Source organism: Montipora foliosa, chromosome 11 (genome assembly GCF_036669935.1).
Source record: "Montipora foliosa isolate CH-2021 chromosome 11, ASM3666993v2, whole genome shotgun sequence".
Lineage (NCBI taxonomy): Eukaryota > Metazoa > Cnidaria > Anthozoa > Scleractinia > Acroporidae > Montipora > Montipora foliosa.
The window spans coordinates 22,241,926-22,264,425 of record NC_090879.1 but is presented as its reverse complement, the minus strand read 5'-3'; the positions used below and the strand labels follow the sequence as shown (position 1 = coordinate 22,264,425).

The 22,500-nt window shown below is 39.9% G+C and overlaps 2 protein-coding genes across 3 annotated transcripts in view; one reads left to right on the top strand and one right to left on the bottom strand.

Annotated features, from left to right (window-relative positions):
- The window catches only part of LOC137974841 (EARP-interacting protein homolog), a 12,636-nt gene extending 5,946 nt beyond the window's left edge, over positions 1–6,690 (top strand). Inside the window, exons 5-10 of the mRNA XM_068821835.1 lie at positions 879–1,044; positions 1,472–1,571; positions 2,811–2,947; positions 3,375–3,542; positions 4,924–5,079; positions 5,929–6,690. Coding sequence (XP_068677936.1) covers positions 879–1,044; positions 1,472–1,571; positions 2,811–2,947; positions 3,375–3,542; positions 4,924–5,079; positions 5,929–6,103 — 902 coding nt within the window. The 3' untranslated portion in view covers positions 6,104–6,690. The remainder of the gene's footprint in view (positions 1–878; positions 1,045–1,471; positions 1,572–2,810; positions 2,948–3,374; positions 3,543–4,923; positions 5,080–5,928) is intronic.
- A 169-nt stretch (positions 6,691–6,859) lies between these two features.
- The window catches only part of LOC137974840 (uncharacterized), an 18,673-nt gene continuing 3,032 nt past the window's right edge, over positions 6,860–22,500 (bottom strand). The window contains exons 3-21 of one of the 2 annotated variants that reach the window (XM_068821834.1): positions 21,130–21,224; positions 20,104–20,183; positions 19,382–19,534; positions 18,445–18,475; positions 17,504–17,558; positions 17,306–17,372; positions 17,182–17,211; positions 16,198–16,326; positions 15,434–15,547; positions 15,315–15,340; positions 14,180–14,282; positions 13,381–13,485; positions 11,685–11,843; positions 10,926–11,018; positions 9,694–10,409; positions 9,281–9,504; positions 8,165–8,395; positions 7,615–7,694; positions 6,860–7,049 (exon numbers count right to left, since the gene is read on the bottom strand). In XM_068821834.1, coding sequence (XP_068677935.1) covers positions 6,915–7,049; positions 7,615–7,694; positions 8,165–8,395; positions 9,281–9,504; positions 9,694–10,409; positions 10,926–11,018; positions 11,685–11,843; positions 13,381–13,485; positions 14,180–14,282; positions 15,315–15,340; positions 15,434–15,547; positions 16,198–16,326; positions 17,182–17,211; positions 17,306–17,372; positions 17,504–17,558; positions 18,445–18,475; positions 19,382–19,534; positions 20,104–20,183; positions 21,130–21,224 — 2,626 coding nt within the window. In that variant the 3' untranslated portion in view covers positions 6,860–6,914. Of the gene's footprint in view, positions 7,050–7,614; positions 7,698–8,164; positions 8,396–9,280; positions 9,505–9,693; positions 10,410–10,925; positions 11,019–11,684; positions 11,844–13,380; positions 13,486–14,179; positions 14,283–15,314; positions 15,341–15,433; positions 15,548–16,197; positions 16,327–17,181; positions 17,212–17,305; positions 17,373–17,503; positions 17,559–18,444; positions 18,476–19,381; positions 19,535–20,103; positions 20,184–21,129; positions 21,225–22,500 lie in introns of both variants that reach the window. The other variant, XM_068821833.1, reaches the window with a different exon arrangement.

The window sequence follows — 22,500 nt, the reverse complement described above, 5'->3', positions numbered from 1 at the left end:
CAACAAAGTAGTTAATTTAAGGTACAGAGTTGTAAAGAAGGGATTGTTTGAAATCCAATGGCCTTAAGTTGTTGATTAACCCATTGACTCCCAGGGTACACTGGGATACCCCCAGTTGACGAGTAAAATCGTCTGGCGTTAGACAGAGTAAGATCTGTTAAATCTCAATCCCAGGAGTTAATGTGTTGGTTAATGGAGGGGACATAGGTTTTGAGGGTGAAAGGCGCGGTGGCCTCATGGTCAGTGCACTCGACTCCGGATTAAGTGGTCCGGGTTCGGGGCCTGGCCGGGAACATTGCATTGTGTTCTTGGGCAAGACACTTTACTCTCACGGTGCCTCTCTCCACCCAGGTGTATAAATGGGTACCGGCGTAATGCTGGGGGTAACCCTGCGATGGACTAGCATCCCATCCAGGGGGGAGTATAAATACTCCTAGTCGCTTCATGCTACGGAAACCGGAGATAAGCGCCAACCTGATGGGCATTGTGGCTCGTAAGCAGTGACCTTACCTTTATAGGTTTTGAGTGAACCTACCAGTAGATGTTGTTAACCCTTAAAGGCCTGACAGGCCCTCCACTGACAAGTAAAATCCTCTGGTGTTCGACAGAGTGAAATCTGTAAGTGGCTACTGGGAGTTAAAGGGTTAACACAACTCTTACATCAATTAGTCAGTAATTTATAAAATTATTATTATTAACTGTTAGCAGCATTTAACATCTTTTGCATATTAGGCATGTGTAAAAAATAATTATTAGAATCACTTGCGTCAGAGGACGAAACAATTTGTCACCAAAAAAAAACTAAAATAAAATAAATCGTGTGCATGGTTGACTACTGCTCAATATTTCTTTTTTTCCTTCTGGGATCTGTGAGACAGTGACAGACTCCATGGCTGAAATACAAGGAGCACTTTGGAGAATCCCACCTGTTGATGAAAATGAACCTCCCAGTCTGGATTCTCCAGGGATCTCCCCAGGGAGCGGACATTCAAGATCGCTGCAGCTGATGTGCACTTTTGATAACAACCATGAAAACGTGAGAAGGTTGGCCTGCCTCATTGATGTTAGTGTGAGAATTATTTTCGAAGTGTTGTAGCACTTCTATTCCTTTGTGCAGTCCTATTACCATTATCATACAGACAAGGTGGTGAGGGAAGGAAGGGGGGGGGGTGGGTCAAGAATAGACCCATGCCTCTCACATAATGGCCATGGGTGCAAATTTCTGCTAGTTCTGCCCAGTTTACATGGCTTTCATCGCACAGGAAAAGTAAAATTCTGGGTAACAAGGGTGACACATGTTTCCTTTGGATGGGGAGATTTCTATTAGGAACGAAATATATTTGAGTTTACGTGCACTTTTAATCTTACATTTGAAAGAAACTGTCTTTAATTATATCAGTTTTAGCAAAAAAGTAGCCAAATTCTTTAATTGAAGTAGCCAACTCTTTTCATTATTTTATTTTTGCTTTAGTATCTTGTGGAACCCATCTGGAAATGGAAGTCAAGTTGTGACCGTCTGTGAACAGCATTTGAACTTGTGGGATGTAGACAGAGATTCATTGAAAGCTGAGGTGCACGGCTGTAATGTAAACGAGTAAATTATGTACATGGCAGTACTTCTGTGAAAATTTAATCTTTACATCCCAAGGATTTTGAAAACATATTTGCAGCTGAATTGGCTCCCTCTTTGGTTGTGTTAATAATAATCGCTTCAAAAGGTTCACTTATCCTTGTGGTGCCTTTGGAGCTCTAGCTGATGCAGTTGGCATTAAGTAATGGTCCGGCTAAGAAGCAGGCAGAAAAACAATAGCCCGCGGCAATAGCGTCGGTTAGTTAAAATGTGCCAACATTTTTAATCAAATTAAGTTCGGCTGTTCCCATTGGTGTAAGCAGCTAAAAGCGCGAAATTTGAATTTCAATGAAAAATGTAATCGACTTGCCGTCTAAAAAATTAGATTCTGTTTCGTAGAACAAATCATTATGCCTTCAAAAACTATGTTTGTAAATATCGTCAAGATTCTATGCGCCATTTGCCGATTGGCGAATGGCGCATAGAACAATGCCCAAATTTGGCCGAGAGACAGAGATCAAGGGCATGGGGAAGAAGAAATCCAAAAAAGGCTTTTTTTTCATTTTTTTCTCATCTTTTTTTGACATTTTCCGATATTAGCCAATCAGATGCCTCGATTGGAGCAGCAGCTTCTAAGTACTTTTGCCGCTGGGCTGCCTGCTTCTTAGCCGGACCATTACTTAAATGGCCAAATATCTTCTTTCCCTTCCCCCCCTCCCCCCCCCAATTCCTCTGATGTGGGCAGCTGAAACTACAATCTGAGTCAAAAGACTTCGGTACACTTGTCAAATTTTGGGCGGAAAGTAGAGAACTGACGGTACATGCCTCCATTGTTATATGAACAACGCGTGTTCATCTTTCCCTACCTTTTTTGCATCCCCCTTTCCCCTAGACAATGTTGAAGCATGCGAGCGATCGATGAACGGATCTTGATTTCGGAGAGCGTGAAAAATAAACATTGTAATGGAGGAGGGGGGAGGGGGGAAAGCGGGAATTGTCCCAACAGTTTTGACCAGGATTGTAGATTGGATGTGATTACCCAGTACAAATGCAGATGGATATGTCTGCTGGAGATGCAAGTAATATTAGGATGACTTTCTGCTGAAATAATTTCAATTGACATCTTTCTCCTAACATTTGAAGGAATATTAATTTTGGAATGAGTAAATAATTATTAATTTGGACAGAAAAACTCACTGAAATAGCCTTTAAACACTACATGTATCTTCCTTTTTCGTAGTCCATTGACTCAGCAAGTCTAGAGGGCAAAGGTCAACCCAAGTTTACAACAGGAAGATGGAACCCACATCACAGTGGTTCACAGATTGCTACAGCAAATGACACAACAATAAAGGGATGGGATGTCAGGACCATGAGGTTTGTGGTTTACAAAAATTAATTTACTTGTTTTCTAACCAATCCACATTGAAATGAAAGCAAAATAATTTTCAAACAATGAAACAGGATAGGCATTTGTTTATTGATAAGAGGGTACAAACGAAGCCACAATTTAGTTAAAGTTAATACAGATCGAGTAATAGTGATCAAAAGAGGACAGGGGGCATAATGATATTTCCTTGCATCAAAAAGTCTAAAATCCTCCATTTCAACTACAACAGTTACTGTGACAAAAACATCAAAGAAAAGCTGTACAGTTTTTGTGGTTTTGCACTTCACAAACCTGAAAATTGCATTTGTTCATGAATCTCAAGTATAGAAATATGAATATCAATTATCAGATTTTCAAGTCATATACTTAGGAAAATAGTGTCTGCTCTGCTAAGTGTTAAAGTTTTTATCATAGATCTGTGTACACTATTGAGAATGCACACAACCAACTGGTGCGAGATCTAGATTTCAACCCTAATAAACAGTATCTACTGGCCAGCTGTGGTGATGATTGCAAGGTGCGGTTCTGGGACACAAGGAATACTGATACTTCTCTTATGGTTTTACAAGATCATTCACATTGGTATGTTATTCTATCTTCATGTACATTTGGGGCCTGTTTCTCAAAAACCTGAAACATTTTGAGCCCTCAGGTGTTGCGATTTCCTCTGCATCAAACTTCTCATTTAGTTTGCTTTTTGATATTTTGAAAACATGCTAAAAGACCAGTTTTCCAAAACAAGCAAGTAGCTTAGCTTTTGTTTTACGGCCGCTCAATCAGAACAAATTCAAACTTGAGTTACAGCCTTTGTCCGTTACTGATAGCTTTTGCATAAGGTGTTAAATAAGCTGAAATAAGGGGTTTTCCAGGTGGAGTGGGAGAAGAAAAACTGCACATGGATCAAAGTAGAAGAATGAAGTAATCGGGAAGGGGTATTACCATAAGCTCTGCCATGAATTAAACTAAGTGAACTGTTTTGTACAGCACATCATTGACTCTGCCTGCAAAATTAGTTTTACTAGTTACCTAAATGGCAGAAAAGCTGCCGATGGGAAGGGAGATGTTATGCTTGCGGTAATCAAAAGACGGTTCATGCATGGAATTTAAGGGAGATTTTTATAGGTCTTGAGCAGGGACAGTACAAAATGTGGACCCCCAACTGGACCTCCTTCTAACCCCTTAAACTCCACTCGAGAGAAGAAAGAAAGCAATAGATGGGTTTCACAGTGATGCCATTGAATTCTAAACTCAAAATTGTAAGGTCTTTTGAATTTTTATCAAAAGGAGATTGAAGATGACCTAGAAATAAATCTTTTTCAAGTTTCCAGTTCTGTGACGTCGTTTGTTTCAAAAATACAGCATTTTGAATTTAAATTGTCACCTTGCATGGCACCATGTTGCAAAGCTATTTGGTTGAAAAAAATGGCTATCTCTATGAGTCTCATTTTTTTGCAGTTTGAGCCTTTCAAGTACAATAGGAAATGTGTTCATACACATGTATTGTATTTTATCTCATGAACGAAAAGTAAGCGCTTTCATCACAAAGTGACCTCCGGATGTTTTCATTGATTACCGGTCACCATCTTGGTGAACCACATGGCTTCTCCATACACCAATCTCTTTAAAGTTGTGTTAAATTTGCGTGAAAAGCTTCGACAAATGGCTTAGAAACAATGTCCTGCACAGACCTGAGAACTGGAGATGTGGTTAAAAGATTTGTCACCTACAACATTCCAAGTTCTTGGCCTTTTTCAATGAACTATTTTGCATTTACTTTTTTGTTGCGTGACAGTGAAAAACAGAGCAGGCTCTAATGATCATACGGCGAATATTAACTCCTCTATTCGCGCATAACCACAATTCCTTGTGTGTCAAATAAAAAAGTGTTCTTCTCCTGCTTCGTTCTTTTGCTTCAGGCTCGCTCACTGCGGCAGCAATTAATGGTTTGTTTTGTGGATATTAGGGTGTGGAGTGTGCGCTACAATCACTTTCATGACCAACTCCTGTTGTCATCAAGTAGTGATAGTAGAGTGATCCTCAACAACATTGTGTCTTTGTCATCTGAGCCATTTGGACATTTAGATGAAGAAGATGAAGAAGAAGGCGGGCAGGAAAAAGGGTCAGCTTTTATAATCAAGTCATACTAATAACAATATTAATTTTATTAAAGTATCAACATTATACAGCTAAGAGCAAGTTCTCTTTGTATCAGGGAGACTACAAATCAAATATCACGTTAAATGATTGGTATTAACCCTTTGACGTCCAAACCGGCCTAAACCAGCCACACTTAGTATTTGACTTGTCAATGGGAACCCCTGGGAGGCAATGGGTTAATTTTTGACATGGGAGAACTAGTGTTCCTAGAAAAAAACCTCTCAGGGAAGAGCAGAGCAAAGAACTGCCAAACTAAACCCAGAGTGAGGTGAGGGCTCTCAACACATCACGACCCTGCTCCTGTACAATTTTGGTCTCAAAAGGTAACAAAGACAACAAGACTGAGGGGCAAACCCTTTAATGCTCTTCGCAAAGGTTTTCCCCAGTGGAGGGGGGGGGGGGGGGGGGGACGGACATTGAAAGAAGAAAAGGCATGCTCTTGAGGTTTGAGAAGACTGAGCATAATTAGGGTCAACGATGGATGGAAATTGCAAGCCAGGGAAACTGCTTTAAATGGAGTCCAATATCAGCATCATATGCTCATGTAACTCAAATGTAAACCCCACGTCCATAATCACACCCTACAAGAATTCTTAAAACTGTAGACTCATTGCACTGGGAGTCATTCGTACATCAGATTAAATTGCCACACAGATTTGAGATTTGACTAACCTTCCCTCATATCGATGACCTGTACCATGTGGAAGGGGAAATTCAAACTGAAGTTTATTCCCAAAGCTACAATGTCAACCCTTTCCCTAAGGGGGTGTTAGCAGCAAAGAACTCTAACAACATAACCTTTGGTTTGCAGGTCCCGTGAACCCACGAAAGACGGCGTCATAGCAACATTTGATGAACATGAGGACAGTGTGTATGCTGTAGAATGGTCTACCGCTGACCCCTGGGTGTTTGCATCACTGTCCTACGATGGACGACTGGTGATTAACAGAGTGCCAAGAGTGGAAAAGTACAAGATACTTCTCTAAAGAAGAGCAAAAAGAACATGTCAACAGTGTTTAAGAGGAGAGTAACAACGACAAGTGAAGCTTGAATTTCGCCATCTTTCGGTGGTCAAAGGGGAATTAACAGGACCAATATGCAGCTCATTGCACAGCCAGTGGGCAAGGATTGCGGGTGATTGGGAATAGCGAGATGTCACTTGACGCTTCCTTGTGCATGTACAATATCGTGCCAATGAAAATCCTTTCCTCCTGTGAAGGGAATTGTTGCTCACTGAGGTTGACTTGGGTTAAAAATGAACCAATGGCAGGTCTGTATTCTACAGATATATGGAGAGATTTATCTTTTTCAAGACAGACCATCTGCCAGTTTTCATTGCCATTTTGTTGGGAAGGTCTGAAAAAATGATTTTGGTAAATTAAGGATCTAGGCAAAGAGTTCTGCTAACAAAGTTTGTAGGATTCATCCATGCAAACAAAACAAGTTTCTCGTTCATATTTAGGTATTCCGGGTACCGGGAGAGACTTTTGGTTAGGTCCCCAAAAATTGACCATTGTAATTCTTTGCTTTGAGTTTTCATTTCGGATCCTCATAAAACGCTGTAAATTCCCTAGTTTGTCTATGCGCTCAAATGGTTTCTTAAACTAAGCTACTACGCCAGCTATAAATGCTTAGAACTTGGCCAAGCCTAAAAGAATACAAACTTCCATAGCTAGCCTGTTTGGGCATTAAATGGCGCGCCAAGACCAACCCGTGTAAGTTTACAAACAAGGCAGACATACTTCTGTACAGTAAATTCTTTATTTCATTTCTAATTCGGCATTCTCCTTCACTTCATTATCGTTTTTTTACTTTTTTCCCATTCTGACGTGACATTGGCTTTGTTTTCTTATTTCGATTCTTATTTTTCACGTTGACTTTGTCGTAATAACGTGCTCCGATTTTCTGTTTATTTGTCGTAAGACGTGGTTGCTGAAAGGAAAAAAGGAAATAAGGTTTCATTTGATTGGCTGAATTAAAGGCCCATGTTCTCCCAAAAGACATTGCACGCTTGTGTTGGTGATTTTCGGCTTTTCTGTCTGTGAGAAATTCAACGCGGCGCACAATGTCTTTTGGGTGAACATGGCCTTTAACTTCTTGATCACTGGTTTTGCATCGCTAAGCGTTACTATAGGGATAACTATCTCGCGCCAAATCCTCAGCCAAAAAAAAGCAAACCAAAACCAATCGTATCTTGCCTTTTACGCGGTTTCCCGCCCTTTCGCCGAACGCCAAGACTGGTCATTTTCTTACCTGTGGCCGTTTTGATTGGCCAACATAATTTGGTTTTGGTTTTTTGTCAGTTAATTGCAAACCAATCAAATTGATTGGGTAACGCATTGCCACTGTTGTTTACTTCAGTCACCATTTCCTTGTTAACAAACGCGCACAATGCTTGACGTTTCCTACTTTTAAATAGGTTTATCTGCAGCACGTCTTCAGAGATAACGTAATTCCCTGGTATTAGAAGTTCCGTCTTAAACAAGACAGCTCATACCTTCGATTTTTTGGGTGAAGTGTCTTCGTCTTCACTATCTCCTCCCCGTTTACCGCGTCTTTTAGAAGACTTAGCAGCACCTGCTGAACGAGGCGGAAAAAAAAAATTGATGAACGGCCCAGAGGTACAAGTAAAACTGAAAAACTATAATTTGTCAATAATAAATTTGAACTAACTATTTTTATTAAACCCAGTAGGTTCATATTTTGTAGAGAAGTGAAAATTTAGGTCCGTTTGAAAATGCATACTTGTCGCACATCACCCACACTAAAAACGCAAAGCCAGAGAAATTGACAGATTTTTCCAAGCACTTTCAAAGGTAAAGACTTTTTTCCTTGACGCATCGTTTCGGTCTTAATGTGGAAAGGAAAAATAGTGACTTGAAAACGAGGACACAAAAAGAAGAATTTGGAGGCGGTTGTTGATAACATGGATATGTGAAAGCGATACGCGTAAGGTTTCCGCGGAAACGAAAACACATCAGTTTGGATAGGGCACCGGCAAAGGTATCCCTTTCATCAGTTTCAGCAGTAGAATTTGAGCGCATTACCTGCTTTTGCACCTTTCAAACCCTTCCCTTCTCTCCATTTTGTCTTTAATTTGCTTGACTGCACTCGTGACGTATGACTCACACTTGTGGTCTCCTCAACCCCTTTGTCATCTTCACTGTCGCTTGCCATTGCCTCTACGCATGCGATATAAGGACTAACAGAAACCGTAAAGCGTTTTTTAGAAGGTGTTGTCCATTCTGTAACTTGACGGGAAGGTAATGTACGAGCACCTAAACAAACATCGTGAAAATGTTGTTGGAAATTATCACAATTGAGAACTCACGAAGAGTTGCAGAAAAAAAAAACGACTATGGTAATTACACCTTCCGAGCCCCTTCCACAATCCCACCTACAATGTTGTAAACATCACCCGTTGTTTTTTTCACACTTTCAACATTATATTAGAAGGGGGACCTGCAATGAAGTTTTAAAATATAGCACTCCCGGCTTTTGAAAGTAATTCTAGAATCATCGATGCTTACGAGTTTTATAGGACTCACTGTCCCTCGGGGCCCGAAGAATTTTTCAAGCTCGCAATTTATTTCCCAGTATAATAATAGTCATATGATCTTGAAAATAGAACGATTTTGGGACCATTATCAAAGCCAAATGTTATGAACTTCCAATACGTCATGCCCCCTTTTTATCAAGAGTACCAAAATGCAAGGCGTTTCAATGTCGTTGCCCTTTTAACTAGCCGTACACCTCTTTGGCTACGTTTTATTTTCTCGAGCTTTTAGTCGGTTTTCAGTCAATATAACTGGGCAATGACATTTTTATTTTTTTGGTCATCTTGTGAGTCGTGAAATTCAAGTGCACCCACTCACGGTTCGGTCGTTTGTTTGTCTGTTTGTTTGTTTTGCTGCTGTTGATGTTGCTTTTTCAAAGACGTCAGGAGTAAAATTTATGCAAAATTTGTTTGCTTTCCTCAAGCGCTTCCGCGATTTCCCGTGAGCTGTTAAAGAAACGAAATTTGGAAAAAATGCAACCAGTTCGGTTGAGGATGGAATTGGAGTTTTCCTCATTTGACGTCAGAAACGTCTGGAATACTAATGGCACAAGGTTTCTATTTAAGATTGAAACAAGGGACACTAATAGAAGCTTTGATGATTTACCTGGAGAAAGTTTGTACTTGTCGATCATTCCTTGTTTCTTCTCGTTATCTTCTGTGTCCACTCCGGGGGTAACAGAACTTTTCCCACCTTCGTCAATTTGCAAATTGTCATCTTTTTGGCTTGACCGTTCATCATCTTCACAACTTTCTCTGCTGTAGTTTTCTTCACTATTCAGCTCCTCTTCTTTTTCGTCTGTGTCATCTTCCTCCTCGGCTAACTCTTCCCTTTTGATGAAAACGACAAAAAAAAGATAACAAGAAGATAACACTTACCAAAACGTTGTGTAGTGCTTGCTTCGGTAGAGTTCCTTTCTCTTTTCTATTTCTTTTTTCCTCGCTTTTCACTTTCTAGCTCATCAAGCGAGATTTCTCAGTAAATCCTATACTATTGCGACAGAATCCCTCTAAACTTACTTTTTTACTGATTTCCCAAAAGCTGCTCTGATGTCTTCAAATTCTTCATCCTCTCCACCTTCGTCACTGTCTCCTTCCTCGTCGTCGACTTCTTCTTCTTTCTTTGACTCACTTTTGCCATTTTCCAAATCTTTTTCCTCCTTTTCGGATTCATTTTCACTCTCTTCAGATTCTTTTTCCTCGTTCTCCGACACCCGTTCGCCGCTTTCCGTTGCATCCTCGGAATCACTTTCAAGCGAAATAAATTCTTCATCACCTCCGCTATTTTCCGCCAATGGCTGTATATCCTCGCCGGAATATTCTGGTTCCACATTAATTGCACTGAAATCCTGTTTAACACGCGGAATAACTTGTTTTGTCCTCTGACCAGGAAGTTCTGTATTTTCACTGACTGTACTTTCAATTCTTTCGCCATTTTCTGCAACATCGTTGCCGTAACATTCTTTCGTATTATCCTTTTCATGATTTGTCCCATCATTGCTGTTCGTGTCAATGGCCGCGTTTGTTAGCGAACCATTTACTTCTCCAACCGATTTACCGTCTTCAAACGTCAAGTTGTTTTCGTTCGACTTCTCTTTGGAGAAATCTGAAGTAGAACTTTGACATTGATCTTCCTTGGAAGCTCTTTTCGCCTCTTTCACAAAATTTTCCATCAGGGGCGGAGAAATCCTAGAGGGCGATTTCCTGTTATTTTCTTTTTCGTCCTTTTCGCCTTCCTGTAAAGAAATAATGACCGTAGACAAGGTTAACCCTGGAAAACTAATACACGTACCCCGTTCAAAGTTGAGCATGCGTTTTAGTGGCTTAGTGCCAAACTTGACAGGTTTTAAACGTGTTTAAGGTACAGTAGAGTACCTCACAAAGAAGCTTAAGCTTTGTTTGACCATGCAAGATGGAATGGCGGGCCAAAGCGCTAAAAAGAGGGACAAGTTTTCACAAACGGAGCATGGACGGATGAAGGGGGGGGGGGGGGTAAAAGGTGCGCACAGGGGGCCACAAGTTTATCAGTAACTCTAGTTGACTGTCACGTGCTACCCTAAGGACCTTTACCTTTTAGAGTGTAGCCAAGGCAAGAACGGCTAAAGGAACCCACAGGAGACAAAAAAATCCTCAGAACTAAAACCGCCACCTTTCCAATACCATCCCCAGCCCTTCTGAGCATGCAATACTACCACTCAAGGTCATACAAGAGAATACCATACTACCACTTAAGGTTATACTAGTGAATGTACCTTGCTCGGAGGTGAAACAAAATACGGCAGCCTTCCCCGTTGAAAGTCATTCAGGATCATTTTAGCCACAGTGTTGACATCTGCCTCACCACCCTGGGGAAAGAATTACAACTACTGTTGATTCGGACATACGGTATTCTACTTAAGTTAAAATGGGAATCATTAAACTAGAAGAATTCCAGGAAAAATAAAACAGGTGTCTTTTTGAAATCAAGGCTTAAAACTTGGGTCACTAGTTTTGAAATCCAAAGCAAAAGGAGAACTGGTTTTTTGGTCATGGTAACACTATAAACTCCCCTATGACATTCACTCCGGCTGGATAGACTGAATATACGTGGTGATAGATCACCGAATTGACAAGCAATCCACCGATTTTACTCTCACAATATCAAAAACCAAAAAACTTTTTCTAGGGAAAAACTCAATTTTTATGGAAACACAAAAAACAGTCCATGGCCGCAACTCTTTCGCGAAAAATTCACTTAAGGGATGCTTACACGAAGGAAGGAAGGAAGGTGATAATTAAAATAACCCTAACCGAAAGTTTTTCAAGTAACCTGCAGCTCAGCGACTTGTCATCGGATGGTCATCGGTTCGACTTGAGCAGCACTATAATTTCTGAACATAACGAAGTCAGTCACCATCGATGAATCAAATCTTTTCACAATTTAAATTTTTACCATTGCTAGGATGTTATTTCTTCGTATGATATATCTGCAAAGACCGAAGATGTATAGTAAGTAATTACACTTTCCCAACCTTAAAAAGTTTACCAGTTCTTTGAGCCACTTGTTCTAAAAAGTCATTAGGGTCTGTCCATGATGATATCTTGTAAGTCTTTGCAACGTAATCACGCCTAACTCGTTCCAGTACTTCAGGGATGTGACAAGCCGCGTCTTTCACATTCTCCACGCGAACCTGGCAATGACAAAAATGCGAATGGGTTATTTCCGAGTTGACTTCGCCCTCAGTGTCAAACTGAGTCTACACGAGACTCTGTAATTAATTCCTCTATTTAAACAAACAAAAAGCTGGTACCACATGCGCAAGCATCTCTTTCTCATATGTAAGCCTGAGAAACCTTTTGCCTTGTCAAGTCTCATAGATAGAAAAAAAAACTTGAATACTTGCCAAGGAAAGAAATTGCAAGGAAAAAACATCCCTCATACACACGAGTTGTAATAACACGAAGAAACTTGGAATTTGGAATTTTTTGTTTACCCACGGAACACCTTAAGCTCGAGCTCGTTCAACACGAGTCCGTGCATTCCGGATCGAATTGGACATGGCATTGTTGGTTTGTGAGGAGAGGGGGAAACCGGAGTACATGTACACAGAGAAAAACCTCTCGGAGAAAGGAGAGAACCAACAACAAACTCAACCAACATATGACGCTGGGACCGGGAATCGAACCCGGGCCACACTGGTGGGAGGCGAATACTCTCACCACTGTGCCAGCCCTTCCTCGGCTTAAGAAGTGACTACGTCGTCACTCAGAACTCGGTTTGAAAAAGAGGATAAGGTTTACTCATTTGGAACGGCCGTGGATTCATACGCACAAGACAAAGTATTGCCTTTGTGATGGCATTTTTGCAAACTGAGCGACTTATAACAACAGTTGTTTAGTGACTTTGTAAGGCGTTAACATCCGCCCCACACCAGACCTTTCATGAAGAGTAGCAAATGTAGTTTGACACGATTTTCCGATAGGCCTGTTCTCTCTAGAAAATGCTGTCAGCTTGCTGGCTTTTGGTGTGCTGGGACACATGAAAAACGCAGCCATAAGTCAAGGAGAATTTGATTAGAGCTGAAAATAAAATGAAACTCTGGGAAAATCCTCGGCGCCCATCTAAAAAAAACATAGAATACAGCGACTGTTTTCAAACCCAGCAAAGGTATAAGTGTGGCATACCTGAGGAAGGCTAAATGTCAAACTGTCGGCTACCGACTGTTTTTCAATCCCCCTGCTTACCGTGACCAACTTTGGAGCCGGTAAAAAGGGTCTCACTACTGCGATGAAATGTCGCAAGTATAAGCTAAAAACCGACGACAACAGGATGATCATAATGCGGCGAAAAAACAATTTTGGCATCCTGTCATCTCATATTCAATTTCCTCAAACTTGCGACCGTTTTTTTGCACAAGATAGACGCCGTTTAGTACCTACCCTAAACAAGGCTGCGATTTGACAAAATCATCACTTGAAAATTATAATGGCTTTGATAAAAAGCTTTAACCGATAATTTGGCTGAAATAGATGCAGTAAACCTCAGCTTGTACATGAACTGGATTTGCTCCATGAAAGAGGTGATCGATGCACAAAGCATCGAACTTTGAGTCTGTTTTCAAAGGTCAAGTTACCTCAACAACTCATCTGTTACGCCACAGAAAGTGGTCAATGGATCTTAAAACGAAGATTTTATTAATCATTTCTGAAAAATCGCTACAAACTTACCACACCCTTAAGTATAATATCAGTCTCTGAGTCGCCACTTGGATACACGACACCAGGACAATCAATCAAATAAATTCGCCTCATTAGTGTCACATACTGCCACACCTACAAGAAGGGAAGACATGTCAATGACTACGTTTAATAAACAAAAATCACAGCCAGACAGTATCTTCAATATTTGCGACAAAAAAAGGAAACAACAGTAGTATACTCGAGCAAATCCAACACACATAAGACACAGATTGTCCAACAAATAGCATGCGAGCAGGATCTATCCATCTTTCACACAATTCCCGCGAAGAGAGAGCTTGTTGCGTGATCGGTGCCAAGAGCAAGAAAATACACGGGGAAAAAATCATGTGTGGCCCTGGTTCTCCTTTTGCACACCAAACCAATCAGAGCAAGAGGCAGACACGTGTCTCTCCAGTGCAGGAACACATGTGAGAGAAAGTCACCCGTTCTCATTCAGATTGGTTGACAAGGAACACCAAGTAAAGCTACGATCATCGCAGTTATGGACTCAATTTTAGCAATTGCGTAGAGAAGCCTGAAAAATAGTCATTATAAACACTAGCAAAACCATTTGAGTCATCCATTGGATAGTGATTTATCCGGCGGATAGCGCTATCCCTTGTTTGAACAACTGGGGCCAGGACTTCAACGGGGTTTGAACCAGTGACCTGATCGCGACCTCCACTACCGTTGGGAGCTGGTCATCTGTGGGTTCTAATTTTCCCTGAGTTGTGTGTTCAAGCGCAGTGCACTTTAACGCAAAAGTAAAATAAATTTCAATCTTTACCTTCGTTTCTCCAGCAATAGGAGCTACTTTGCAAACTTTCTTTGCTTTGAGTGTGTTGATAATAGAACTTTTGCCAACATTTGGGTACCCTATGATACCAACACTAAAACCGAAACACAAATTTTCACAGTTAAGCAAGACCTGTTTACACCCGACAAAGAAGCAGCATGTGCTTTTAAGGCTAAAATTTGCTTCAAACGCACAACTATGCGAGACGCATAGTTGTTGGCAAACATTTAGTGCCTCTATTAACATCACATAATGCCTGCATAATAAGATTATTGATTATGCTGCTTGATGCACATCTCAGGTTGTGGGTCTAAAAGATGCCCTTAAATGGATAGTTGACCTCAGTAACACACAATGGGTCTTGCACCTGTCTATATACTAGAAAAAAGTGTGATCGTTCAAAAATGGTAGTGTGTCATTTCGTTCATGCAGTCTTCACCCCGGACAGATAAAATGACAGATTATGCGCCATTAGGGTTAAAATGCCATTTCTTGCAAAGTTTATAAATTACAGCGCAGTCATTTGCAAGTTATTGTGCATGTTAATGATTAGCTTTTTTAGTTGTCATTTTGACCAGTATAGCTCATGATTAAACTTGTGGTCGACCCAAGGCAGTAGGTTTAGATGTTGTATAAAATATCGCATGCAGGGATGCATGGCGCAGTGGTGGGAGTACTCGCCTACCACCAGTGTGACCCAGGTTGAATTCCCAGACTCAACGTCATATGTGGGTTGATTTTGTTGGTTCGCTACTCTGCACCAAGAGGTTTTTTTCCGAAAACTCTGGTTTTCCCCTTTTCTCAAAAACCACCATTTGACTTGATTTGCATTAATTGTTAATTTCAGTTTACAGTGTCCACAATTAGCGCTTCAGCACTAGAACGACTAGACGCTTAAATAAAGTTCCTTCCTTTCATTTCCTTTTTGAAAGCATAACAGTCATCAAGGAAACTTTCAGGCATCTTTCTTTTCCATAATTTGTTTCTTACTTCAACGTCTGCATCAGGAGACAAAGGTTTATCACGGCTGTTTGAATCTTTAGATCGATGTATATTACAGTGATAATCCAACAGAGTATTTTACGAAAGAAACATTACCATTCTTATGCTTATCAAAAACACTTGCCTTATTTGTTTCTTATCAGTATGAAGCTGTTGACAAAAAAATTAATTGGTTAATAATTTTTTTCTGTTTCTTCAATGCATCTGTTCAAGGTATCAATGTTAGGACAAAAGCACACAAACCTTGGCAAATTGTCTAAGAAGATTTATAAGAGCTCCTTTGCCAAATGGATTTGTTACACTTGCATGGAAGGCAAGAGTTGGGTATTCTGCAGACAAAATAGTCACCCATCTTTGCTGAAAGAAGAAACACATGACATCAGATCAGCTGTCACATGGAAAGGTAGGTAGACAAAATGGGAGGCTTGACAAAGCCTCTGGGCCTCCAGAAGCAGAGGAAACATTGTACGAAAGTCCTCCTTAAGCTTGACACACTAATGCTGCATCAACAAGACATGGTCAAGAAATCTCTGTCTTTGCTGTGGTCTTACTCTGAGCAAAGTAATGTCTGTTTTACAATGACGCCACTTAACCACCAACCGATTGGCTCATTAGGATTGTGGGTTTAAACTCCTGATGGACCTTCAACACTCAGGGTTTCTAAATAAACGTGGAGAATGTGCTGCCTTTGTAATGATATCTGCTCATGGTTAGACTCTCTAGTCTTTTCAGATAAAGAATATAAAGAGTTGGCTTCACATCAAAACCCTGAATGCTTGTAGCCCTATGGGAAGTTGCAGGACCCACACATCATTTTCAAAGAGTTGGGAAAGAAGTTCCTGGTGTTGTGGTCTATCCTCTGTAGCATATCAAGGTTGGGAATGTAGGTGCTTTGAAACTCTCACTATAAATCTACAGTCCAAGGGTAAATAAAGATATGATATGACCTGACATAATACATAAAAAGATTGAACACATGTTCATTACATGTATAATGACATTCCTACCGTCACCCAAGTAGGTACAAGGTCACACTTGTTGAGGACAAAAATCAAATGCTTGTGCTGTTTCTCTTTCCTCATGAATGATTCAATGTGGCTGGAGCGTGTTCCCATGGGGTCTCGTGCATCTAGCACCTCAAAAGGAGAGTCAACAAAACCATTATGCTTCCTCTTTTGATCTTCCTTAAAAACTTTATTACTAATATTATTATTAAACTTTATTGTTATACCTCTCAAATAGTACCTGCACTGTAACTGGCCAGTTTGGAAGGAGGTATCCTACAATACAGACAGCCAATTTAAACATTTTTGTTGCCTTCACTTTTTTCAAAATGGCTGCCAGTGTTTGAGACAAAGAAATATTTAAAAAGTCCTTGCTTTGTTTACAGTGTTCTGTTGCTCAAATGTACATATATTTATTCACATTGCATTTGCTTCTTATTGGCAGTGCATTGGCCGATATGTTGGTGGTGAGTCGATAGACAAGTTGGAGGTGTGTCGGCCAATGTGTTGACTGACGCATCGGTCATTTGTCGGTCACATGTTGGCCATTGTGTTGACCGACATGTCGGCTGACACGTTGATTGGATCGGATTTGTTACCTTACCATTTTCAGGAAGTATCATAAAATAAGGGTCCTTGTTTTTTCCATTTCAATTTATTGCCCAAGTGCAAATTAAATGAAGTGAAAAAAGGCAGGCCATAACTTACAGTAGGGCCCTCAAACTTGGTTACTGAGAAGTACACACAATGTACGAAGCCCCAGTGAAACACTAAACGCCCACTGAGAAGCATTTCCCAGCTGAACCGAGAATTTTTGTGCAAGTGCCAAGTCAAGGTATAAAGAAAGATTAAAGTGCCACATGAACTTGAACTTGAAAGCTTTGCCTAAGGGCACATCAAGAACATCATGTCATACACCAAGCTGTTGGTATATTAATTTTTTTAAAAATAGCTAAACAGTCTGAAAGTCTCAGAAAAGCTAACTACCTGTATCACAACATCAGACGAATCTATGACCTGAAATTGAAGCAAAGATAACATTTTAGATAGTTTAAAAGTTAAGAAACCTATGACATTAATACATTGCATATTGAAGTTAACAATTTTAAACCTTATACAGCTCATTCCAGATTCGCTTGGATTGTCCTTTGGAGAATAGAGATTCCTTAGCTTCGTCCCTAAAAGAAAATGTTCTGGAGTCACTATTGAGGTGATTTTTGATCATTGACAAAGTTTACACACTACAGAACTGTGCTATAAAGTCTCATTTAGTTTGAAGAGTGGGGTAAAATTTCAATACTGGACTTACCTTTCACCGTTATCCTCTCTAACAAGATTCAAGTCTTTCTCTTCGTCATACGTTTCTGCCAGAAAAGCTAAATAATTACTGGGCATGATGACCTTTATATTATTAAATAAATTCACATTTGCTAGGGTCCACAGGGATTGTGTAAATACGGTTACAAAGAGTAATCCATGCCCCCTTATTCAGCAATATTCAGGGACAACACAGTTGGTAAACAACAAAAAGTTTGTGGTCTGGGTTCAAATCCAAGCTTACTCTGAGCTTCAGGTATCACAGCTGGGTTTAAGTTACTTGATCCTCTACTCTATTCCAAAACCTTTTCCTTTATTATTATTATTTTTATTTTTTTTTTTTTTGGGGGGGGGAGGGGGGTGGGGGTGATAAAAAGCTATCATTTAAACAGAGTCAGTAATTTATCTGACTTGAAGGATCCTCAATATTATTGATGCTAGAAGTGCTAAATTACATGAAATTTCATTACATACATGTCAGATCATGATATGATGATGTGAGTTGAGTTTGTTGGTTTTCTACTCTGCTTTCACAGGCTTTCCCCTCCCATCAAAAACCAACATTTCAATTGATTTACTTTGACTTGATTTCCAGTTTCCGCAATTAGCAACACACCTGAAGTCAGCTACGTAAGTACTTTCTAACCCTAACCCTCATCCTCGTAAACTTCCCCCTCCTCAACTTTGCCACCATTTGCGGTCATTGTCTGGGACAAGGATGTCACCTTATGCAGTCAGTGACTTGTGTCTTAAGTTGACCCGACAAGTAATTTCTCTTGGTTTCGACTTGTCCCAGACTTAAGCAACTTTCAGGTATGATAATTATACATTGGTAACAAAACCTAGGATCAGGCAGAAACATTGCAAGAGGCACTGCATTTTCACACAAAATTTGACAGCTTTGAAAGAATGATCAAATTATCATTTTCTCACCAGACGATGCCTTTGCTTCTTCCATTAAACTCTGCCAAAAAAAATTTTCATTTAGACTGATGAAGAACCACTGCTGCTGCAGCTGCTTCTGTGTCTGCTACTACCACTACCACTAGACCACTAGGCAAAGGTACACCTTATATAACGTCGGAAGTTCCTTTACCCTCTGGGGGGTATTCTCCCAGGAAGCCGACAGTGTGTTCATTTTACCCCCCCCCCCCCCCCTCTTTCCATCAGTGCTCCGTTTTAAGGGTATTAAAAGCTACCTGAAGCTACAAAGAATGGAAAAAAGTCAAAGCAAGGATGGGAGGTCACTAGGAACCAAACTCGGGATCTCTCACACAGACGGCCACACACTAACCAACTGCTGATAGTGCTACCACTACAATTAATTTCTAGTTATAACAGTAAAAAGCAAGGGTGGCATTGTTGGTTACTACATGTAGGTAGGTGTTGGTGTCAAGAGCTGGTGCAGTTTGCAGTTTCCTCTGTATCATCACTTCTTCCACAACATTAAACCACTACAATAGAATACCATGAATACTTAATTGGCCGCTCCCCATAGGGGCTTTTCAGGACCAATGAAACACAGTTAACGAACCGATGGAACAGAACAACAACAACGACAACGGTTAAGAATCCCAACTGGCTGGAGGCAAACCAGTTGGCTATTTACAAGTGCAGCTAGCTGAGAAGTTAAACCAGGGATTACTGGTACCAGGAACAAATTCAACGAATGATCAGAGCGGGTCTTGAAGCAGGGATCTCCGGATCCCAAGGAAAGACTTCATAGATTTTACTCTGTCTAATGCAAGGCAATCTTACTCATCAACGGGGGGTCAATGGGTTAACATAATTATATACGTATCTGTTTAGAAAGCTCAAGTGCTATGTGCCTTAAGAGAGAAAACTGGCAAGATTAAAAAAAGGAAGACACCTGGACATCAGCAGCTTTTAGGTTTGGACGTTTACGCTGTGCTTTTGGTCCAAAAGTTGTTTCAAATCCCTCTGTATCCAGAATATGAACTCTTGCCGACTGGACTCTGTCATTGAGGAGTGACAAGGGAAGCTTACTTTGCTTCATCACAACCTGTTAGCAAAGAAAGTAAAAATAATTGACTATCTTAAATGATTCATGCCTCGGTGTGTGTTCATTAGGGAGTTAAAATGCAAGAATTTTGTGGAGGACATAAAAAAAAGAGTTGTTCAGGGTACAGACAGGAGAAACTATCTCCTTGTAATTTATGAAAAGAAAAATAAAGGTTAGTTAAGCTTGTATATGAAAAAAAAGTGTGTTCAACAAAATCAGGACCCAAGTGTGGTGGATTTTGATTCAGTATAGATTGGCTAGCTATGTTAATAAATCTAATAAAACCTAAGAAAGGAGGTTGAATTTGAGAGATCTGAATGAATAAAAGCACAAGTAAAATAAAAGCTAATTCTGAATACTAATTAGAGTAAAAAGTTCCATGAAAGAAGCCATTACACTTTTCAACAATAATATTCTGTGTCACGTGTTGTTATGATACGTTCAATGGGATAAGAGTGAAGCAAAATAGACAGTGTGAGCCAAGTTACAAGCCATAAGAGTGATAAGCTAAAAGTAATGTTGATACCTCACCCTCAACTTTCACACATAAAAAAGCTTTGGTTGTTTACCTTATATGGATCATTTAGAGCTTTGCCCATTTCACGTTGAAACGACTGCAGAGCATTCTGGGTAATCACCCTTGTGTTGCCTGCAATGGGTACACTCAGGATCAGAACATTTTTTAAAGTCTATCATTAGAACTGGAACTTGTTGATTCTTAAACCATGTGTTAATTTACTCCAGTCATTACAGCCTTCTCCCCGATCTGTACACTAAGGAGTAGAATTCTTATATTTAAGCCTATTTTGAGAGCTTATTGTCAATATTTATTCTTGAACACCACACTACCTCACTTAACTTTAAAGCCTTGTCCCCAACTAGCCTTTACACAGTTGATCCAAGCGGAACAAGACTTAATTGGGACTGAGCTTCACTTGGCTACAGTATGTGTGATGACATCTGGCAATAAGAGGTGTGCATCTTGCCTTCCATTTATCTTCTTTTAATAATGATTAATAATATTGTCTGAAAGCCCTTAAATTAAGGACACATGTCAAAAACTGACTGTGAAATTCCAAATTATTTCTCACCAATGTTATTATTTTTCATGCTATCAATCTGCAGACAGTTTAAAACATACAGAAACCAAAAAAATCCACCAAGCACTTGAAAGAATCTGTCTTAATTTATTTCTATTTTAAGAAAAGAGTAGCCAACTTCTCTGAGTGAAGTGTCAAACACATTTCACCGCCTGTCAGTACTTATCAAAGCTACTTAGTGTGAAAAGCCTTCTTTTTTAATTTGAACTACAAAACCCAAATAAACAAAGAGAGAAATCAATGTATTTCATTAGATGGATTAGTGGCTTAATGTTTACAATAATAATAATAATAATAATAATAAGCTAAAATTTATAGAGCACCAAGACTATGAAATATTCAAGCACTGAATTATAAGCTGATAAAATAACTGTCCAAGTAGCACCGTAAGATCATCTCAGAATTACTGAAAAGCAGGTCCAAATAAGTAGGTTTTAAGAACTATTATTGGTAGACTGTTCCATAGTGTTGGTCCAATATTATTATTGTACTCACCAAACCATTTTCTATTTGGAGCAACTCTTGCAACTTCTCCTGGGACAGCCGATTTCTGGAATGGAGCTGGCTTCACTATTTTTCCTTTCCTATTTCTGTTAACAAGGGCAAATTTGTTATTTAAAGGCAATTTACCAAAACTGTATTCTTTTACTAATTTATTAATGTTAATGACTCCATAAATCACAGTAATTGTTACTCCCAAAACATAATTTTGATCCTTCACTAAACAGATTTCACAAAAGGTCACTGGTCAAAGAATCTGGCACTGTCCACACTAATCTATTTCCCATAGACATTCTACCAGCTTGAGGATTATTAATTTTTTTTAATGGTTATACATTTAGGTCTTTTACTGGAATATCATTTTCTTCAATCATTTTTTGGAAGATTGGGGCTTTTAGTACAATGTCGACTTGACCAGATATGCAATTTTGCAAGGATTATGAAATAATTCAGTAGATCACTTTTCCCTAACTTCCAAATGAACACGTCTCGTTGCGAGAGCTCTTCATGCTCATTTGAGAGTGCAACCAAAAGTCTTCAAATTTTTTTAAGAAGTGATTTGTGAACGGACATTCATAAAATAAATGAAGGAACATTTCTGAATCAACATCACAAAATGTACAGGTGTCCTTTGGGACATAACCTATTTTGGCCAATCGCACATTAGTGTAGATAATGTCATCTAAAAATTTAAATTGAAAACTTCTAATGAAAGTCTCAGACACTGAGTGTTGGTCCAGTTGGAGTTGAACTCACGACCTCCCACATGGCAGCCCGGTGCTCAACCAATTGAGCCACCGGTGCCAGTTTTTGAAAGACGTACTTGTTAGAGCTAAGCTCTGAGGTCTTTGAATGTTCTATCTTGACCAACAGATGTGTTTGGCCTGTCTAAACCTTGAAACACAATTACAAGTTGTCTTAATTAAACGCTCTAAAAGACTTGTTGTGGTGCATTATATGCCCTCTATTGCACTTTTTTTTAACCTCCTGTAAGCAGACACCTCATGAAAGCAGACATTTACCATTGGTCCCAAGGGTGTCAGCTTACGAGAGGTTCGACTGTAAAGTAGAACCTCCATTCAAGGGACACCCTCAGGACCAGGGTAGGTGTCCCCTAAATAGAGGTATCCCAAAGGAGAGGTTCCACGTAACATTTCTTGGCATGCAACCCAAAACAAAACCTTCACAGCTACATATGATGGAGATTTGTCCAGAATACCCCAAGTGAGACCAAAGCCCTAAATTTACTCCCCTAAGGTGAAACAACGAGCTGTCCCTGCCTCTTTCATATGCAATTCCCCCCCCCCCCCCCTCTCCCACGCATCCAGGCCGTCCCCCACTGATGAGTAAGATCTGTAAGTGTTA